General features: G+C 42.8%; 1 protein-coding gene across 2 annotated transcripts in view; it reads right to left on the reverse strand.

The window, feature by feature from the left end:
• LOC310893397 (alpha-2-macroglobulin-like) overlaps positions 1 to 20,702 on the reverse strand; it is a 40,028-nt gene that overhangs the window by 4,604 nt on the left and 14,722 nt on the right. For both annotated transcript variants that reach the window (XM_083822334.1, XM_083822335.1), the window contains exons 9-29: positions 20,355 to 20,469; positions 20,110 to 20,219; positions 19,096 to 19,257; positions 18,559 to 18,786; positions 16,806 to 16,869; positions 15,370 to 15,512; positions 14,868 to 15,017; positions 14,495 to 14,671; positions 13,691 to 13,790; positions 11,511 to 11,643; positions 11,101 to 11,329; positions 9,821 to 9,947; positions 9,110 to 9,231; positions 5,318 to 5,369; positions 4,576 to 4,659; positions 4,273 to 4,449; positions 3,688 to 3,772; positions 2,999 to 3,155; positions 2,633 to 2,707; positions 1,745 to 1,910; positions 531 to 754 (exon numbers count right to left, since the gene is read on the reverse strand). In XM_083822334.1, the coding sequence (XP_083678460.1) occupies positions 531 to 754; positions 1,745 to 1,910; positions 2,633 to 2,707; positions 2,999 to 3,155; positions 3,688 to 3,772; positions 4,273 to 4,449; positions 4,576 to 4,659; positions 5,318 to 5,369; positions 9,110 to 9,231; positions 9,821 to 9,947; positions 11,101 to 11,329; positions 11,511 to 11,643; positions 13,691 to 13,790; positions 14,495 to 14,671; positions 14,868 to 15,017; positions 15,370 to 15,512; positions 16,806 to 16,869; positions 18,559 to 18,786; positions 19,096 to 19,257; positions 20,110 to 20,219; positions 20,355 to 20,469 (2,880 nt within the window). The remainder of the gene's footprint in view (positions 1 to 530; positions 755 to 1,744; positions 1,911 to 2,632; positions 2,708 to 2,998; positions 3,156 to 3,687; positions 3,773 to 4,272; positions 4,450 to 4,575; positions 4,660 to 5,317; positions 5,370 to 9,109; positions 9,232 to 9,820; positions 9,948 to 11,100; positions 11,330 to 11,510; positions 11,644 to 13,690; positions 13,791 to 14,494; positions 14,672 to 14,867; positions 15,018 to 15,369; positions 15,513 to 16,805; positions 16,870 to 18,558; positions 18,787 to 19,095; positions 19,258 to 20,109; positions 20,220 to 20,354; positions 20,470 to 20,702) is intronic.

Raw genomic sequence — 20,702 nt, forward strand, 5'->3', positions numbered from 1 at the left:
CCCGTCCTCCCAGAGCCTGCCCTTTGCTGGCGGTGGGCACCCGCTCCTCCATTCTCCACTTTCTCCAGTCTCAAGTAAGGAGAGATGGAAAAGGTGAGTTTTTACATGCTTCCATTCTCTTGCTGTGTCCTCTGCACAGCACTTGCGCGTCCCTCAACTCCCTGTTGTGGAGCTCTGCGGAGCCTTCAACGCCATTCTCCACAGGGGAAGCAGCACCTGCATGCGCACACGCAAACTGTGGTGGGGGCTCCAAATTGCATTGTCACTCAGGCCACTGCCGTTCTGTCCCTCTTTGTCAAGAAAGCCAGGTCATGAATCCAAATACCAGTCACTCCCAGTGGTTCTACTTGACATATATATTGGCCTCCAGCCTTTTGGGGAATTTGGTAGCTGCGGCAGATGCTACGGGGCTAGACTGCAGGGGTACAGTTCCTGCCTGGGCAAACCTTACTGTGCTCCTACCTTGCTCTCTGACACTCTGACAATCTCCTGACATTGATGTGTGAGGTCAGGGGAGGGAAGTTGCTCACCTGGGTGGAGGAGAAGCCTCCATTGGGATTCTGCTGACCGCTGATCCACTTCGCAATAAGAGATGCAAACGACAGCTCCTCCTGGGAAGGTGCCGGCTGTGTGGTGAGGTGAGCAAGGAGCACGTAGGCCGTCATCTCCACTTCAGCAGAGGGAGCTCGGTAGTGATAATAGGGGAGATCAGCCACCATCTCTTTCCCAGGCCGCTGCCAGTGAACAGACCCATCTTCACAGGAGGCAGGGAGCGGGCAAAGAAGACAACAAGGAATAGTTACTTGCACAGAAGGAGTTACTGACCCTGTTGGTGCTGCGGTGAGGACAAAGCCCCCAGCATGCAACTACAGGATGAAACAGGAAGGGTGAAATAGCGCCTCACTCGTTGCATGTTTACAACTAGTCTAGGAGTGCTGAGGCCCTGTCTTCGCACCAGGATACCACTTCCACTTAAACTCCACGCTCATGGAGGCATTTAAGGGCTTGAACACCTCAAGGAGCCAGAGATCTACATAGAGCACCAGGCTGGGACACTGTCCCATTTTGAGTAGAGATGCCTGGGTGGGACAAGTAACAAGCTCCGTGAGGGAAAATGAGAGCGGGTCTTGAGAGCCACCCACAGGTGCAGAAGGCAGAAGGTGCTGATGACGCTTCCTCCACCACCCTGACAGACAACGCTTGGGCAAACTGACTGTTCAGGCTGACTTTACCAGAACAGTTCCGAGTCTTTATGCGGTTTCCTGCAAGACACTTAGCTTACGCTAGCACCTCTGAAATGACCCGTATGTTTGTCTTCTGTCTCAGCACATCTCTCTCTTCCCTGGTTTATCATCCTCTGTACTTTGTTCTGTGTCGAGCACATCCGCTGGGAGGAAGGAGTGGCCATAAACATTGCTAAGCCTTTACTAAGCAGTGGTTGGCGTTACAAGAAGAGCAGACCGAGGTGAGATGCTAGCAGAGCCATGCTTTTGCTGAGCACCGATGGTGTGGTGTGCAGTGCCTCCTGAGGAATCCCCTCAGAGCAGAGAAGTAGGACCGGACACTGAGAGGGAGATGTCAAAAATGCAACCACCTTGCACAAATGTTTCCTCTCCCTACACTTTTCCCCACCCACACAAGCCATTTCCTGTACTCACTGCCCCACCAACAAAAGCCATTTTATCAAAGGAAAAGATAAGGTCTGTGGGCTGGAAGAAAGCAACATCCCACCAGGAATGCTCACCCTTTTTCACTGCTTCCTTTTCAAGTGAGCCAAGCAACGCCTTCCGCTTCTCCTCCATTCCTGCCAGAGCAAAGGCGTACGCCAGCAGTGCCTTGGTGTACACATGGTTTTCTTTCCCATTTGCTGCCGTTTCCAGGCAGAAGAGAGCATTACGCACCACTGAGTGCTGTGGAGAGGGAGACAGTGAGACTGGGCAACAAGATCTCTCACTGAATTCTATCGTAGAAAAACAGGAAGAATAGGTCCATGGTACACACGGACCCTTGAAAACCCCACTCCTCTGTCTGATGGAGATTGTACCATCATGTATTCCTTACCCTCCATGTCTGCTACCCCAGGTAACAAATGGACAGTCAGAGGCTGTTCCTCATTTAGTACCTTCTCTTTTCTAATACATCATGTTACAATGTTTTTTTCCAGTTTGATTTTAAAAGTGGGAAGTAGGTCTCTAATCCTTCTGCCTAGGAAAGTATTCATTACCTGACTGATTGCATGTGGTGTTGTGCCAACACAGTAGGCTCTTACTAGTGTTGTGTTGGGAATGTACAATTTCAACAGAAAAGGAGAATTTTTTTGATGTAGAAAACCTATCTGGGTCATTTCTGGGATTTAAATATTATTTAACTCACAGTTAATCCATGCTGTACTCTTTTAAATGAGCAAAAGCAAGATCCTTCACAAAAGAACTTAGAAAAAGATTAAATGAAATGTTTATGTGGGAGACAGGATTGGACAAGGGAGGAGACTGGAGGAAATGTTATTCTAGTCTGGGCTTGAAAAGAAAGAATATTCAGACAGTATTTCCTCTTTGAAAGGTAAAGGGGCTTGATAATCTGTGGGAGCCTAGTAGGGTAAGTTACTACCAATAGTGACTCAGGTGACACATACAGTTACAGGCAGAGGAATCTCCAGCAATGCAATAGTGATGTAGGCCGTCAGTGAGACCTCGTTGTCCACTCCACCCTGCAGGGAAACACAAAAGTAGATGTCATTCCCACAGAGCACCACTGACTTCTCCCTGTGCTATGCTATCTACATCATGCAAGGACAAATTCTTCCTAGCCTCCTACTTATTGTTAAGTCCTTCAGAAGTTGCCATTGGCTTCTTCCTGCTTTTTTAATAGTTCATATACATAGATTCTCTCTCCTTCCCAATCCCCAAGTGCTGATATATCTCTTTTGGTCCCAGGCTGACTTACAGTCAACTTCCAGCCTCACAAAGGCCATATGGAGCCAAACAGGCAGATATATTACCTTCATGGCATTATTCAGGAGTGTCCCAGAACTGTGGAAGCAACCATTCTCCTTCTGCTTTTGAGTGAGCCAGATCAAAGCATCCTGGATGTGCTTCTCATATATGAAGATGTATGGCCGGGCCTGGGCAAAGGACTTGAGGACAAAGGCTGTGAGCCTGAAAGCAAGAGAGGGAACTGAGACAGCCGGCCCTGTATCCGTCACAGGTGATGGGGCCCATGCAGACATCACTGCTCTGGAAGAAAGCAGTAGAAGCTCCAGAAGTTGGTTATGTGGACTGGTTGGAAACTACAAACTAGCTTAGCAATTTGGTGAGACAGGGACCAATGCTAAAAGTAACCGCCATTCACAGACATGAGGACTGCGGGTAGGTGGGCAATTGCATTCTAGGGATTCATCAGCATCTGTTAAAAAGAACTTGCTTGGGCATCCTGAGGGTCATCCTTACTTGAGCTGAACCAGGGTACTGGGGAGGTAAATAGCTATCAGTGCACCATTACAAACCTAAAGGGGATCTCCCTTAGCATCCTTCCTTGTTCCCTTATCCCACATGATTATTTATGATGTCACGATTATCCTTTCACCTCCACCTCCATTTCAGCTTTCACAATGACCAAGCACAAGAGGACACTGAGAAAAGGGAGGGGATGAAGAGTAAAAATACAAAGCCAGTGGTACTGAAGTCTTACCAGGTATTCCCAACCTGCCCATATTGGGGCCCAAAGGTGCTATAAGAACCATCCCAGTGTTTATAGTTCAATTGCCTTTGATACCCTGAAATGGAGAGCAGAAGAATATTTTTGTTGTCTCAGTACTTTTCAAGGAGTCATACAAATGAAATGTAGCAGAAATTGTTCTGGCTGTAAAAATTCAGGCCCAGCCAAAGGTGAAGAATGCTTCTGAAATCTCAATCCTAAAGACCTTCTGGGGCCTGTGATTCTGTATAAGCAGCTGCCAAGATTAATCGTTACAGGCTGATTTATATATTTCATAAAACCGTTTTCTTACAGAAAAGAGTTGTTTTATTGCCAGTTCTGGACTTTTTCTGTGTTCCTGTTTGGACACTGTCCTCTCTCACCCTGCACCTCTACCTGAGTGCAGAATTCTCTCTCTTGTAGATACTGTATTATATTCACTCAACCCACTACAGTATCATGTCCCCTTCCAGAGAATGCACTAGGAAAATCTCCCCTAGATCATACATGCCAGTGGTCAAGTGTCCTTATCCATACGCCAAGGAAAGGAATTAACAGAGAAGCTGTGTCCCAGCTCACCGCTCACTAAGTATCCAATGGCCTTGGATTTGATCTCCTCACTCAGCTGCCCTGTCTTGTTCAGATAGTCCAGGACATAGATGTTGGGTGCAAACAGGACCATGTTCTGTTCCCCGCAGCCAAATGGCATCTGGAGGAGCTGGTGCAGGTTCTGCATGGAAGTGCCCATGATGTCACCTGGGTAATGAGAGATTTTCAAGGGCACATTAGCACAATTCAGGGCTCAGAGGTCAACTATGCACAGGTTGAAAAAACACGGCAGTATTTTAAAATAGCATGTGACACTGAAAGTGCTTCACTTACCTAGCACTGAGAAATATGCTCTTGCTGAACCATCCACCACATTCTCCGGGAGAACTAGAGCAACTGTCTCTGACATTGATTTTTCTGGGAAGAACAAAACAAAACAACGACAACAATACAAACAACAACCAGATCAGTTTGGTTATGCTTCCTGATATGTCTACATGCATGTGTGTCAGCTAATTGGTTGAGATACAGTTCACTGCGCAGGGGTTTCCTGCCTTCAACAAATCCATTCATCTGCATTTTTGTTGTGGAATCCTCCCATCCTGCACATTTTCCATTGGGCCTGCAATACTCTCACACACAAAATGTTATGGATTTCTACATTGCACTATCAGCTGGCCTGGTTTGGAAAATACACTTTCTAGACTATTTTTCTGGCCTCTCCTGCTTTGGTGGGCAGTCCTGGCAGAGTTCAGTTTGTGATTTTACTTGCATAGAATGAAAGACATTAGAGATAACCCTAATAAATACCAGATATTCTGTCCCCACAGGGACCTAGGCAGCCTCACTTCCTAAGAGCTACACTTCTGCCTCTGCAATTGCAGAAACTATTACAATCACAGCTGTTTAGGAAGAATTAGTTTCACTACCAGTTGGAGATACATCTAGTTTATTCAGTTTCATTAGATGCCTATAATTTTTAAGCCTCATTTTCTCCTTATGTCTTAGTCTTTTCTTCAGGGAAAAGGAAAAAAAAAAAGAAAAAAAAAAGTCCTAGAAAGAAATAAGCTCTTACCAGATGCACAGATCACAGAGTTATACGTAGTTTCCACCTCCATCCCTTCTGGCTTTGGGGAAGAGGGAAGAAAAAAAGCAAAAAGTGAGAAATAGACAGAAAAAGAAATAAAAGAATTATCAACAGAGAAACTAGTAGGGACACTAAAGAGAAAACGAAATACTTGCAAATTCTCCTGTGGTAATTACTTCATAATGCAAAGCCTTTAGAAGTTGCTTACAAAGACGTTCCTCTGTACACAAAACTGATGATAGAATCATAAAATCATAGAATCATAGAAAGGCTTGGGTTGGAAGGGACCTTAAAGATCATCTAGTTCCAAACCCCCCCAGGCTATAGCCAAAGATACCACCCACTAGATCAGGTTTGCCAGGGCCCCATCCAGCCTGGCCTTGAAATCCTCCAGGGACGGGGCATCCACAACCTCTGTGGGCAACCTTTTCCAGTGCCTCACCACCCTCTGAGTAAAGAATTTCTTCCTGACATCCAATCTAAATCTCCCCTTTCAGTTTAAAACCATTCCCCCTTGTCCTGTCATTATCTACCTGAGTAAAGAGTCCTTCTCCACCCTTTTTATAAGAACCCTTTAAGCACTGAAAGGCCGCAATGAGGTCTCCACGGAGCCTTCTCTTCTCCAGGCTGAACAGCCCCAGCTCTCTCAGCCTTTCTTCGTAGGAGAGGTGCCCCAGCCCTCTGATCATCTTTGTGGCACTCCTCCGGACTCGCTCTAACAGCTCCACACCGTTCTTGTGCTGGGGCCCCAGACCTGGATGCAGCACTCCAGGTGGGGCCTCACAAGGGCAGAGCAGAGGGGCACAATCAGCTTCCCCGACCTGCTGGCCACTCCTCTGTTGATGCAGCCCAGGATGAAGTTGGCCTTCTGGGCTGCAAGCACACACTGCTGGCTCATGTCAAGTTTATCATCTACCAGAACCTCCAATCCCTCTCCACAGGGCTGCTCTCAATGAGATCTTCTACCAGTCTGTCCTCAGGTCCAGGATTGCCCCGGCCCAGGTGCAGCACCCTGCACTTAGACTTGTTGAACCTTATTTGGTTCACATGGGCCTGCTTCTCAAGCTTAGCCATGTCCGTTTGGATGTCATCCCTTCCTTATGTTGTATCAACTGCACCACTCAGCTTGGTGTCATCTGCAAACTTGCTGAGGGTGCACCCAGTACCGGTCCCAGGACAGACCCCTGAGGGACACCACTCGTCACTGGCCTCCACCTGGACACAGAGCCATTGACCACCACTTTCTGAGTGCAACCTTCAAGCCAATTCCTTATCCACCGAATGGTCCACCCTTCAAATCCATATCTCTCCAATTTAGAAATCAGGATGTCACGTGGGACTGTGTCAAAAGCCTTACAGAAGTCCAGGTAGATGACATCTGTCATCTGTAACACAGAATTATAACATGCCTAATTACAAACACGAAATTTAATACTATTCTTTCCTTTCCAATTACTCAAAGAAACCTCGTGGCTTCACAGTTTATAAAGCTGATAACATGCAAGGTAATGTTACCGACAGTGCTAATGAAGCCACAGGGCTCTATCTTCCAAGGTGATACTTTCCTTAGTCCAGCCTAGCAGAACATTTCAGACTCTGTTTACAGCTGATTGTGACACTATAGGATATTCATGCAAGAGTTTTGACAGGTGATAACTAAAGCACTCCAATGCTCCCACAAGTGACATATTAGAAAAACCAAAATTTAAATATACGCCACTCAACTGGTGATTTTTGGCCACATTTAATGAGGGTAACCTCTGTTCCTCTATTTCAGAAAATTCTCGACCAGTTTTTCAGAAAAGTCAGAAAAGAAGACATATTTTCTGTTGAGGTGATCTAGAATATTCTGCATAAAACTCAGGAATCAAATCTTTACTAGAAAACATTTTTTTTCAGAGTTTAATTTAGTAAGATCCTCTCAACATTTTTTTATCCTCCAAACAGGAGACTTGCCATTTATTCATTACTGGTTTCCAGCTTTTGCCAACTGATTTTTTTTTTCAGCATGTAAAAAACGGTATTACCCTGACATTCTCACACAGTTAAAACATGTTGTCTCTCACTCTTCAATATAAAAAGATGGAGAAAGATTAAAAACTTGGGGAAAATTCAAACTCCAATAAAAAGAGAGAAAGCATTAGGATAAACCACGACTGAGCTAAATGCTTGCTTGCAAAAGCGCCTGGTGTTTGTTTCAGTGTACCACCCTGAAATGCAACTAAATGAGAAGCCATTGTTTTGTTTGATTTTGAACATTTCAACAGGAAATTCAAATATACAAAACTAACTATTCAAAAGATTTTCCTTTCCAGCTATGCAATTCCTGTGTGAAAAAAAAATCCTGTATCCCAACTAGCTTTCATCAAGGATTGGTTTCCCGAGGGGCAAGAGGATGCCCCAGGGGCTCTGGTCATCTCCCTTTGATCTCCCTAGAGTCCCATGACCTGCTGCAGGGGGTACTGACATTTGTGTGTTTGGGACGACAGAGCTCCACTCCAAGCAAGTTGCACTGTATCCACCCCTGCTAATTAATTGTTGGATGCTAATCTCTGATTCTATCCACTCGAGGCTAGATGGGGTAGACTAATTACTTCATTACAATAACAGAGTAATACCAGTAATCTCTTAGACAACTCAACAGAAGTTATTTTAATTCTTATTCAGTTATTTTCACCCCCCCACAATCTGGGAGAAAAGACTCTTTTAAAATTCAGAAGCAATTATCTTCCAGTATCTTCAAAGAACAAAGTAATTACTCTTTTTCCAGAAGGCATGTAGGAAATTGCAATTTTTTTCCTGAAATATTCAATAGTTCTTTGTGCCCTGATACATGGAATGCATTGTACAATCACATTCATTTGTAAATAAGCAAAATTAAAAAATAAAACAAAACAAACAAAAACAGGATTGTTGTTCCATCATTACATACAGGTTAGCAAAACATTTTCTGAAGTAATGTATTATATGAATCCTAGCTCTGCCTAACTGAAAATTGGAATGTCTATAATTTATGGAGGAGTTGCGATGTCTTGACTAAATTTTCTTAAGTAAGATTATTTCTTTCCTTTCATGTATAGGAGTGACAATGTTGTGACGTGATATTGTATAGAACTCATTATGCGAAAAGCTAGTATTATTTGTTTGCCATTAATATCACAGGGAGTTTTAATACTGTGGATAAATTTTATGACTGCCTATTTATCATAAAAACTGTGGTTTAATCATTGTAAAACAGTGTCTAAGAAAAAAATGTAGAAAAGAATGCAAAAATAAAAAGTCAGTTCATACTGTTTCGAACATTCTTAAAACTATAATAAAAACAATTCAAAACAATGATGGTATTTTTTGTTTGGAAATACATGTAGATCGTGGCAACTGTTTCATGTTCTAGAGTACTGGTCATGTGCTGGAGGAGACACATAAGTTTTCTGGCAAAGCTTCCATTTGTAGCCTATCCCTGTGACTTATTACAGGCAACACCAAGGAGTTCTCATTTTTCTCCCAGATGATGTCTCTGGGATGAACGTGCCATGATTGCTTATTTTTCCTGTTTATGTAATGTAATGCACTGCTTTTACTTAAGACAGCAATTCTATGAGTTATGGGATCTGTTGGCCTGTATGAGATTTATCAACTCTTAGTTTAATGAAGCATGCAGAATAAGAGCCATTATTTCTGCTATCACGACTTAAAGATCTTTATCATGCAGCAACTGTTACTATGTAGCATGAAATTATTATTACTCTTCTGTGCCACCTAACTCAGCATCCCCCATACCTCCACCAGCAGCTGTCTGATGACTGTGTCCTTCCGTCCTTTCTCAGGGGTCTCCACTATGGCGTTCCCGCAGGGCTGCTGGTTTTGCAGGGCCTCAGCGCTCACCGAGAACTCCACCTGCCCTGGAGGAAACAGGGGTCAGCCAGTCCTGCTGGGCAGCACAAGGGAAATGGGGGTTTGTGTTTGTGCTGGGCACTCTCTGCTGTGTTACAGAGATTTTCCAGGAGGAGAGCTAAATATGTGCCAGTGTTTTATCTTGATCCTGCTGCGGCCTTCTAGACCACCTCTTTTGTGATGGCCACCCAAGCAGGTGCTAATCAGTCAGCAAGAAGAGCAGTAGAGGAGCAGGTCTTCTAAATCAAACAGTCTTGTTTGGGGATGCTTCAGAGGAAGAAAGCTCTGAATTAAATATTTCAGACCCAGCCACATTAAGGTACTTCATACCTCCACAACAGGAATGTCTAAGCACTTTGCAAGTATTAAGGGAATTTGTGATTTCTATTCAAATTTTGAGAAAAGGCCACAATCCTCAGAAAGTCTGTTTAGGACCTGCATCCTAAGATTGTGTCTCAGCCTCAGAGCTGGCCTTCCCACTTCTAGCACAGATAAGTTACTTCCAGACAGGTTTGGGGTCCTAGTTCCTCACACCAAAGACCTGATGCTATCCACAGATATCTTATTCTAGTACTTCCATGTTGTCCAGACTCTTACCTAGAGATTTTGGTGTTACTGCCCAAGCCACAGTTTTCCTTTCATTCAGGCAGATGCAGTAGGATTCTTCCTCCTTCTCTACCGGAGCAGCCAGGAAATGAGTAGATTTAGCTAGAGACACACTGACCTGCCATTTGTAAGAGAAGTGTCAAGAAGGTTGGAATTACAGAGCATCTGGAGTTACTGAAGACAGAGCACTACAGACAGAGCTGGTTATACTGTGGGACTGAGAACTTCATGGATATGGCAAGAACAGGGTAATAAAATGGAAAAAGACTGAGGTGAGTAAAATTTTAAGAGATTGGTGAGATAAGTGTGGAGAACACGACATGTATTACTCTTTAGAAAGGAAATTGATTCAAGGAAAATGGAGAGCATTTATCAGTTATGTGAGTAAAGACAAAGCAATGGCTATGAATGAAACCATGAGTTTCATTCACAGACCCCCCATCACAATTAATTAGGTGAAGAGGTAAAACTCCAGCAGTGTGAAAGCTAGTAAGGTAACAAGGGAGAGTGGAATAAGGAACCTGAAAATAGCAAACAGAACAGGAAAGACAGGGAAATGGGACTGCATTGAAATGACTGGATCAGTGTTCCTCCTTGTTTCAGCTTCCTTTCTTTTAGAATATACATCAGTGTTTGTAAAACACCAAGCAAAAGTGATTGAGATTTCGTTAGAATCAGCTCTCAAATTATCTCTGATCTCCTTTGATGGTGAAAGAATGCAGATAAGAATACTAAAGCTATGTAGCTCTGCTCAGTGTCTTAGGGTTAGACGCAATCAGTCAGAGGAAGTATATTCCAGCAAATGTGGCATGATACTTTGTGAGATGTTTATATGAGGTGAGACTAAAGGCTAAAAAAGTGTATCCACGCTCGTGAGCCTGGACTTTCCATATCGGTATGCAATGACACTGTGGTCTACAGATAACCTTATGGATATTAAGTCTATATGGTCTATAAATATAAGTCTAAATGGTCTAAAGATAACTTATAACAAGTTCCTTGTTTGTACAGAACAGTAAAATAAATATAGGATGCCAAGGCCAGGGGCCTCATTAGCAGAGCTTTAGCTTCTGAATCAAACACAGCTTTCAAAACGTTGTTGGGAAAACTTATTCCTCCTTCATGAAATCCATCAAAAATTCCTACATACATACACCTATATGAAATTATAATCAGGGATCAGTCATCTGGCTTGGGAAACTATGTTATAAATGGCCCATTGTAGTCTTTCCTAAGCTCTCAGACTGAGCAAAATTGTGAATATCTCTTACCCTGATGCAGGCTGTTAGGTAGTTGAAAATTGTGGCTTTCAGCGTGAAGGCCTCACCACGCACTACAGAGTAAGGCAGGGTGAGCTCTACAAAGAAGGGCTGGAAGGCTCTGAGGGACACTGTTGGGGACAGGCCAAAGCCTGTGTCTGACGAAGTGCAGAATGCATTAGCTTTCCACTCGGTGATGGTGTCGGGGATGGTCACATCTAGTTCAGCATTTCCTTCAGAGCTGGCGAGACACAGAGAGAAAGATTTCAGTCATATTTTGATCTATGCTTAGTGGCCTTGAAAAATCCTTCTGTCTACTAGAAAGACCCCTCTCACCAAAATGTTGACACCTTCATTAAAGCTTAACTATCTTCTGAGGTTTTGCCCCAGTGACCACACTCTACATTCCCATAAACACTTACTTCACTGAAACTATGTCCCAGATCCATGTCTCAGGGAAGTATTTCCGGATGGTCTCCACAGGATGGCCAGCATCCATCTCTTCCATCATTGCATAGTCTGAATCATAAAGATGCTGCGCTGGACTGACTAAATCTGCTCAAGGAAAGGAAGAAAGAAAAAGACATATCAAACTCATTTCAAACAACGAGGATGCTTTGCTTCCATTTAGTGGTTATTCTTAGATAAAATTTTAAAATTTAAAGAACAGCTTGGAAAACTTGATTACGGCCAGCCTCACAGACTCAGACTTTGAGCTGTCTCTATTTGTAACAGATCACAGTGATCCTTGCACTAAATTCTTAACCTCATATCAACTGCCCACTGAAAACAAATGTACTGCTCTCTTGTCATCTCAATATTTCATGTTTCCTAAAGCTACTGCTCTTTCAGAGATTGGGTGGGGTTGGTCATTCTTCCTCCACTGCCAGCAAATCCAGGAGCTAAGTTATGAGGCTACCGAGGGTACATTTCTATTGCAATAGAGAAGTCAAATGTGGAATTCACTGCCTCTAGATATTTGTTTCATATAATTTATTAAGTTTTGTTGAAAAAATGATTATGTTTATACATGGCCAGAAACAGCAGCCACATTTATCCCTCCCTTTCCCCGTCTAAGATTCTTTTGAGCTGAATATGTATCTTTACGTCTCTGGCCATTAGCAAATAAGTAGTTCCAGAGTAGGGGAACCCTTCCTCACCGTGTTGAATAGTGCTGTGCCTTACGAAACACTTTCCATCAGTCTCAGAAGACGTTCCCACTTCTCAAAGCAGCCAGCTGTCTCATGCTGTGCTCCGAAGACAGATCTGGCATTTCCAAACAAAAGACTTGATATGTTTTAACTAGAAGGCTAGAAGATTTCACCTGACCAAAGGCTATTGTTTTTAATACTAACTGGGCTATTGTACCACAAAAAGTCAGTGATAGGAAGTGGTGTAGGTGAGAATGTTTTATATACCCTTTCTAATCTCAGAGCTATTAAGAAAAAAAAAATCTTTTTTCTATCTTCACAGTCACTGCAGCAGCAAAGTGACCTACCCAGACGCTTACAATCACATGAATGGAAGAACTGGGAACAGAATGAAGTTTTTCAGCCCCCAGAGGTAAAACATCAACCCACAGATTCATACCACCTTTTCATTTATCTTGGTCCACTTTTGCCATAGTTTTTCCCCTAGTTATTGCTGAAATGTAACTACCTAGAAGTAGAGACTGTCCTTTTTTTTTTTTTTTTTTTTTTAGGTTTCTATAGATGGGCCTTTATTTGATGGAGGAACAAAGCTTCTATATGCTGGCAGACAATCTGAAGGTAGACGGTCTTTGTGTCTACAGGATCACTGCTGCAGGCCTGATATGATTCACTGAGAACACACAGTTTTAACCAGGCATACCTGTCCAGCTGGACATAAGCACACAGAGCTCTATCAGTTTCATATTTCAGGACTGAATCCAGAAGGAAATGATCCTGAAATAGGTTGGCATATCTGAGAGCAGAATCAACTTGTCTGCTCTGTGCTGGTGCTGCCTCACCTTGAGTACTGTGTGCAGTTTTGGGCACCAAAGTATAAGAATATCAAACTGTTAGAGAGTAGCCAAAGGAGGGCTAAAAAACAAGGAGAAGGGTCTAGAGGGCAAGACATATGAGGAGTGGCTGAAGTCACTTGGATTATTCAGCCTGGAGAAAAGGAGACTGAGAGGAGACCCCAAGGAGACCTACAGCTTCCTCACGAGGGGAGTATAGGGGTAGGTGCTGATCTCTGCTCTCTGGGGATAGCGACAAGACCTGATGGAACAGCATGGAGGTGCAACAGGGGAGGGTCAGGATGGATGTTAGGAAAAGGTTCTGCACCCAGAGGGTGCTTGGGCACTGGGACAGGCTTCCCAGGGAAATTGTCACAGTACTGAGCCTGCTGGAGATCAAGAAGTGTTTGGACAACACTCTCAGACATAGGGTCTGATTTTTGGGTGGTCCTTTGTGGACCTGGGAAGTGGATTTGATGGTCCTTGTTGGTCCCTTCCGACTCAGGATATTCTATGACTCTGTGATTCTAATTAATATTCAAAGAAGGAGAGGAGAAGAAAGAAGCAAGATGCAAAATTTTAGGTAGTTGTGTGGGGGTAGAGTGAAGCAGGCTTTCTTACTAGAAACCATGTAATTCCTTTCCATCATGTGTACTGTGTAACGCGGGCAGACTTCAGGCTTATGGATCTTGCTGCTAGTGAAGACTTTTAAGCCCAATAGCTGTTAAACAAAAAGAAAGTAAAATAAACTTTTGAAATTAAACTATTTTTACTATGTCAAGAATAGATGTACTTATGTCTGGAATTGAGCAGAATAGCAAAGGCTTGTATATAAACACTAGATGGATTGGTTCAACCCAGATGTTGAGGCCTTATCATGACATACTCATCCTAAAGCTAAATGCTGGTATGATTAGGCAGAAAGTCAAGGTCTACCTTGGGGACATGTAACTGAGTAAAAATGATGTGTGAAAAGCATTAGATTGAGAGCACCTACCTAAAAAGTCTTGTGCATGACTCTGTAGATGGGTGCAGGTATGTTTGAGGGTTATCAAAGTAACTGTCACTTTATTAAACTGCTATCTACGCCAGATAGAGATACAACATGCATGAGTACGGAAAGGGTTTCTAGTATTATGGCACCAGGGGTCATTTCTCAGTACTGCTTCCTTATTTGAGCCTATTCACAGGTTTTTGTCCTGGCATTGAGGAGGCCTGTCAAAGTTTTAATGGCTTGGAGAAGCACTTAGGTATGAGCAATGGGCTACACGGATGTAGGGCCTGGGCCTGTGTGTGTCTTGCATACACAGCTTAGCAAGCTCACACCAAAATTCATTCAAAAAGACCTTCAGGACAGGGAAGAAGAGGAGATGATACTGTATTCTAAAAAGGAGTAACTAATAAAAATGAAAGGCTGGTGCTTACTTTGAGAACATCATAAGCATCACCTTTGCCATCAGGAGAAATGGGTACGTAGACGAATCCATTTAATAATATGTTGTCAAGTGACACACAGGGGTTTACATTGTCTTCTTCCAAGTAGTAGTCCTTGAACCTGTAGCCCTGGATTTCCTTCATTTCTTCCGGGAGAAGATCATACAACTGGGAAAATGCAAACAACCAAGGGAAAATGTGGCAGGTCAGTACTCATGGGGACACAGACACTACCTAATGCTCAAGTGATAAAAGACAGCTTCTAAAAAACAGGTATAGTGAATGCAGCTATAAAAATATATGGCTTTATGTCCATCCTAGTTGATTCTTGTATTGCTCATTACCAGAAACAGCCAAGACTTACAGATCTGTGAGAGAGCTCATCTTCAGGCTTCATGAGGATAACGCTTTTGTCCACGGCACGGATGGCACACAGGGACCTTGGTGAGCTATGGAGTTGCAGACGTGTGTTGGAGGCAGGAAGACCCTCCTTGGGAACAAAACTCAAGCTGACCTGCAACCCCAAAATTAGGTTAAAGCAGCAACTTTTCCGGATGAAGTTACATGCTATTATACCGAAGTATCTAGCCTTGTGAACTGAGTTCTGCTAGTGCTCTACAGCTCTTCTAATAAATTCAGCTTTGACTAGTGTGATTTATAATGAGCAGTGATTCTTTTTCTTATTCTTTCTTCCTCCACTTTTGTAGTTATGGCTTTGTAACTTATTCAGTCACTAATCCTCAGCCAACATCTGATCAGACCATTCCATGAACCCATTCTGAATTCTGCCTCCATTCTGGAACTAATAACCGAACTACTGACCATGAAACAAACATGGGTTACATAAAACCTGACTTCTTACTCACTTTACTGGGGAGGCAACTTTCAACCTGGAAATCCGCTGAACTGGCGATGACTTCCCCACTGGGTGAAGTGGTATACACAAGCATCCGTGCCTTGGGAGCAATGGTCGCCTCAACAGGTAAGGTCAACTGAAATATCCCGTAAGCTAGCAGAGAGAAGAAATGCTAAGCTATATACAAGAAGTTCTGACTTACGTATTTGCGTTCTTCAGATAAAGAAGTCAAGTTCACTCATGCTGAACATTTTTAGTTAACAGGGGCAGGAGTACTGATGCATGACTGATGTCTATGCCTATTGCTGAAGACACTTGCATTCAAACAGTGATCATGTAATAGCCAAATGAGATGTTCAGTGGGCCTCAGCATGCCCTCTAGATTCTCCCCAGCTAACACCTGGAATCACCTCCTGCTGTTCCCAACCCTTTTCTTCCTCAAGCTCCAAAATCTGCAGTCTACAAAAAAACAGATGAGGGAAAAGACATAGAAATAAGGGACTGTTGTAATAGGTGGCAGCAGCCAAGGTTGCAGAATAACTGAAAAAAGAACTCCTCAAAATAACTCCAAAGCTAGTATTTACCTGAAACACCAAACTGTCACTCCAACTGCAGTGGGAAATGCCACATTCTAGCTGGGCCTGAGTTTTTTGTCACAATTTGGATGAAGGTGACAGAAAATCTTTTGATATGACCAAAGGTGTTAGTTTAATCACTACAACTAGTGAGGTAGCAGAACTTTCAGTCACACCCCCAACATCACTTCATGCAGCATGTAAGATCTTTTACTTCCACATACTGCATACTCCTTCTCATGGGCTTCTAAAATGGTTTCCCTGGTCTTATTGTCCAAAGACTTTTAAAGATGCATCATAACCAGTCTCATTCGCTTGAGTAATCTTTGAACATTGTATATATACAAAAATAAATGATTGGTTAGTATATATATGTATATGTTATATCTATAAGCATGCAAGCTATATATGTATATATATAGCTTGCATGCTTATAAGGGAGAAATAACACCCCCAAAAATGAAGAAAAGTGAGAGAGAGAAAGAAAGGGAGACAATCTTTTTCCTGCTCACTGTACACATGGGTCTTACAACACTGGCAAGTACCCACAGTCAGAATTGGTGATGGAGGTCAGTGGAAAGCACTGGTTTGAGGAAAAAATAATCAAAACACTCTATATAGTTTCTGTAGAATTTGCTAAAATACTCTAGTCAAAAGTACAGCAACAGACAGAATTCACACCAAACAAAACTGACTCAAACCATTTCATCTAAAAGGAATTAATTTTCAAAATGTTATTCCATTTTTCTTGAATGAATTAATTTTCAAAATGTTATTCCATTTTTCTTGAATGCTTGAATTGCAATAATTTCTCTAAGTCCTCCTGCCCACCATTTCATCACATATGCTAAAAATACATAGTTCTGCTCACCATCTCCAGGATTCACAGTCAGATCATGAGTGTCTGCTAACATAATGCTTCCCTTGGCCATCACCTACGTGACAGAGAAACACTCCTATAATTGTTGTTACTTGTGATGAAAGGAAGAAGAATGAAGGTTCACTGGGTTAGCTGTAGGGTATGAGTGTGAATAGCACTGCCAACTGTGAGCAAAACCAAGAAGATACTAAGCAAATGCCAAACTGGAATTTACTAGGTCTTTGGAGCCAGAAATGTGCCCTCCTAGAAGGACTAGTGTTTCCTCATCAGCTCCACCTTTTGTACACACTGCATCAGGTTCAAAAGCACTTTACCTCTGAATATACATAAGTCTGGGGGGGTCATATGCACATTTCTAACATTTTGGAACAGATTGATGATCAAAGGTTCTCCTCACTCCACTCTCACTTGCTTTGTGAAACAGGATGGAGAAAGATTGAATCAGGATTAATCAGGATTATTTTTATAACTCACATAGAGTTTGAATAGAAGAACACTGGCTGTAAAAAAGTACTTGAATAAAGTATCTAAAGTCAGGTTTGAAGCAACAGCCTGAATGTTAGCTGTAATTTCCTTATCTCTAGAAATAGTTTCCTTTTTCACAGCCAAAAAAGCTCTTTATACATTTACTGTATAATCTTGTCCTCCATGCAGTATATCTATTCCATAGTACTATATTTTAATTTCAAGGTGTGGGAAACACACCTATAAAAATGTAAGTTTCCTCACTCTTTTCTTACCTGCTGTATGTATATATTTAAGATGTGCCTTACTAAGCCACTAGGATAAACAGGAGTCTTGTGCTCAATTTATGGTTAGCAGTCTTGAAAATAAGCACACGGACATGTCTACCATAGTTTCCTATTTTCTTGTAATCTCAGTCTAACACCCCCTAAATGTCCTTTATAATCCGTCAGAACAGAAGTGTCTGTTCCACTTATTTCTTCTAGTTCTGCAAAGCTACTCTGTCTTGTCTTTTCTGCTAGCATCATTAAACGGGATAACCAGGGAAAAAAATTTAGGGGGAAAGAAATTCTATTTGAATATTCATATGATTCTTTCTCTTCTCCCAAGCAAAAGTGATAGATCATTGTTCAGTCACAGCTGAATTAGTTTCTCTTCTCTGCCCCCCAGAATGAGTCAAATCATGGTTAATTCCAGCATGGTATAGTCTGTTCCAGTTGCTTTGGTATCCCAAAATTTCAATCATTGCCTGATTTATGAACAAAGCTCTAAGATTAGCAGGTACTGGTACTGTAGATAGAAGTTTTCTCGTTCTGTAGGTAGAGGTCTTGCTCTAGTTTCAGTGGTCAGGTGTCTCCCAAAGAACTGAGTATGAGACAGGCTTCCAGCTCATCTTTCATCTTCTTGTAGGATGCTGGTTTCTGAGCTGTGGCTATATATGAACCAGAATTTGGAACAGGGTACACTAGTAGTAGAGTATTACTAAATGGGAGTCTTGGCTGCACCTAAGACAATACTTTCTACATCAACATTTTGACCCTCTTCTGTTCTTTATCAAACATGGGCAACATACCCCTGTCTGCACACAGAAGACAACACAGGAAACACTATGGAAATATGTTTAAATCCAATAGCCACGAACCACACTTTCAGTTTCAAACTCCCTTTATTATTACTGGCTAAGGACTAATTGCATAGCAGTGCTGCGGTTGCTGTGTGGAAGGTAGTGCCACAGTGCTCTCTGTGGCCATGGATCAAAGTAACCAGGAACAATTCTTACCAAATAGTAAATGACAATTTTCCTCTGCTCTCCAATAACATCTGGTGTGAAGACATAGTGCACACGGATCTCTGTGGGGAAGCCACAACTTAATGTCTCAGACTTGGGCTCAATTTTGAGGAAGCTGTTACTGGGGGAGTAAAACCGACTTATGCTACGCAAGGCATGCTCATATGAAGGCGTGATCCAGTCGCTGTCATAACAGTTCAGTTCAGGTTTATGTTCAGCCTGATAAAGAAGAATAAAAAGTTCACAGCTGACCAAAAACAGGTAGCAGATCACATAAATATCCATGGGAAAATTCTGGCTATGTTCTGTCTTTCCTCTTCTTAGATGAAGTTAAAGAGAGAGAGACATAAAAGAACATGCACAGGAGACAAAGAAGAGAGGCGAACTGCCAAAAGAATTGCTTTATCTCCTGTTTGGCAGAAAGACTGATCATAGAATCATGGATAACCCATGGATAGATAATTCCTCTGCTGATCAAGAAGAGAGAGAGGCTTACCCCAGTCTCTCTGCCCTGTCTCTACCACTCACTTGGATTTCCAGGGAGGCTTCCGTGAAAGTGGTAGTATCAATGGAAAACCAGGATTGTCCCTGCTCATCTGTAGTGTAGTTGCCTTTGTAACTCTCTCCATTCACAGAAACTCTGATAGTTTCATTGGCAATGGGAGCATCAGTACCATCCACCAGCTTCACCTAGTAAAGTAAAAGCAAATTTCAGGTTTTAGACTAGAAATAGAAAACAATTCTCAAGTCCTACAGACCCCTTCCCCTTGTCATCCTTGCCAGGCAGGGTGTTTCTTATGGAGAAAAGCTGAAGAGATGAATGTGGAAATGTGCAGGTGAGTCCTAAGTTGTCTAAGGCAGCAGATCAGCAAGACAATCTGATCGGCCCATGGAAATTATCTGTCAGGGCCATGAGTTTTTCAATAGGTTTTAATTGCCATGGCCAGCCTCATCTATCACTGTCACCACATATCATCTGCCTCAGTCCAGGAACTCTGAGTTCAGGCTTGTGCCTTACCCCAGTCTTTGACTAAGCTACACTGGAGTTAGATCTACACTCAGCTTTCTCCTGCTGTTCCCATCTTGTTGACTGGACTTCCTTGACTGAGCTCAGCCCTGACTCATCATCTTACATTGTCTGGTGACCACTGGACTGTTGGTGGAAACAGGTACTGTCAACACTTCTGCTCTGCTCAGTCTGGTCAATGTCAACCAGTGATGATGTCACTACTCCTACCTGTGTTGTGGTCACCTTTTGCTCCTGGCTCACTTTTCCCTGTAGAATAGCCCATTCTGGCAGCTCCCTAATGTTATCCTCACGTGTCAGAACAACAGGCCTTCTATTATGTAACTGGTATGACTGCTGGGAATTTCATTGATGTGTTTCTCAGGGTGCTCTGACTGACACCAATTCGCCTGCCTAAGCAGAGGCAGAGGAAGGTGGACTATGTCTTCTGCACACACTGCTGTTCCAATTGATGGGATTATACACCGCTGAGTCTGCTGTGCCATTCACTTTCCAAGGTCTCAGAAGTTCCCTACCATCCCAAAGAGTGGGATCCCTGGTCTGTAATAAGAGTCCAACAGGTGGAAGCTGACTTTGCTCATGACGGATGTGATTTCACAGGAGCCTGTTCCAACCATCTCTATTCCTGAGAAAGAGCACAGTAAAGAGGGATTATTAAGGAACTGCAACATTTACAGACATGTCACTCTATGTTCCTCATCTTTGCCAGGCCCTCCTGTTGTGGCCTGCCATCACTTTGCCATCTCCATATGATACGTACCTGTGCCATCTTCTGTGATCTTGCCTTGCACCTCGATGTTCATTTTATATCCCCTGCGCTGGAGCTGAAATATCTTGGTCCTTACTACATCAGAAACACACCCACGAGCATCTGCCTAAGCAGGTGGTTGGAGAGAAAATTGGAACAAATTTGGTGCCTTGTGAAACAGGAATAGATATTCCAAACCCAACATGCTTAACTTCTGTTCATGTAATCCCAGCCTTATGTTCTGGGGTTGTTTCCAACACCAGTACTTGTTTACAGCCTGTTTCCTTGTGTTTCACACACTCATTTTCTGTTTTGTGAGGCTCTTCTTACTTAGTTCTCCAAGCCATGCAGTGGTTTCCT

The sequence above is a fragment of the Anser anser genome (genome assembly GCF_964211835.1).
Source record: "Anser anser genome assembly, chromosome: 1".
Classification (NCBI taxonomy): Eukaryota; Metazoa; Chordata; class Aves; order Anseriformes; family Anatidae; genus Anser; species Anser anser.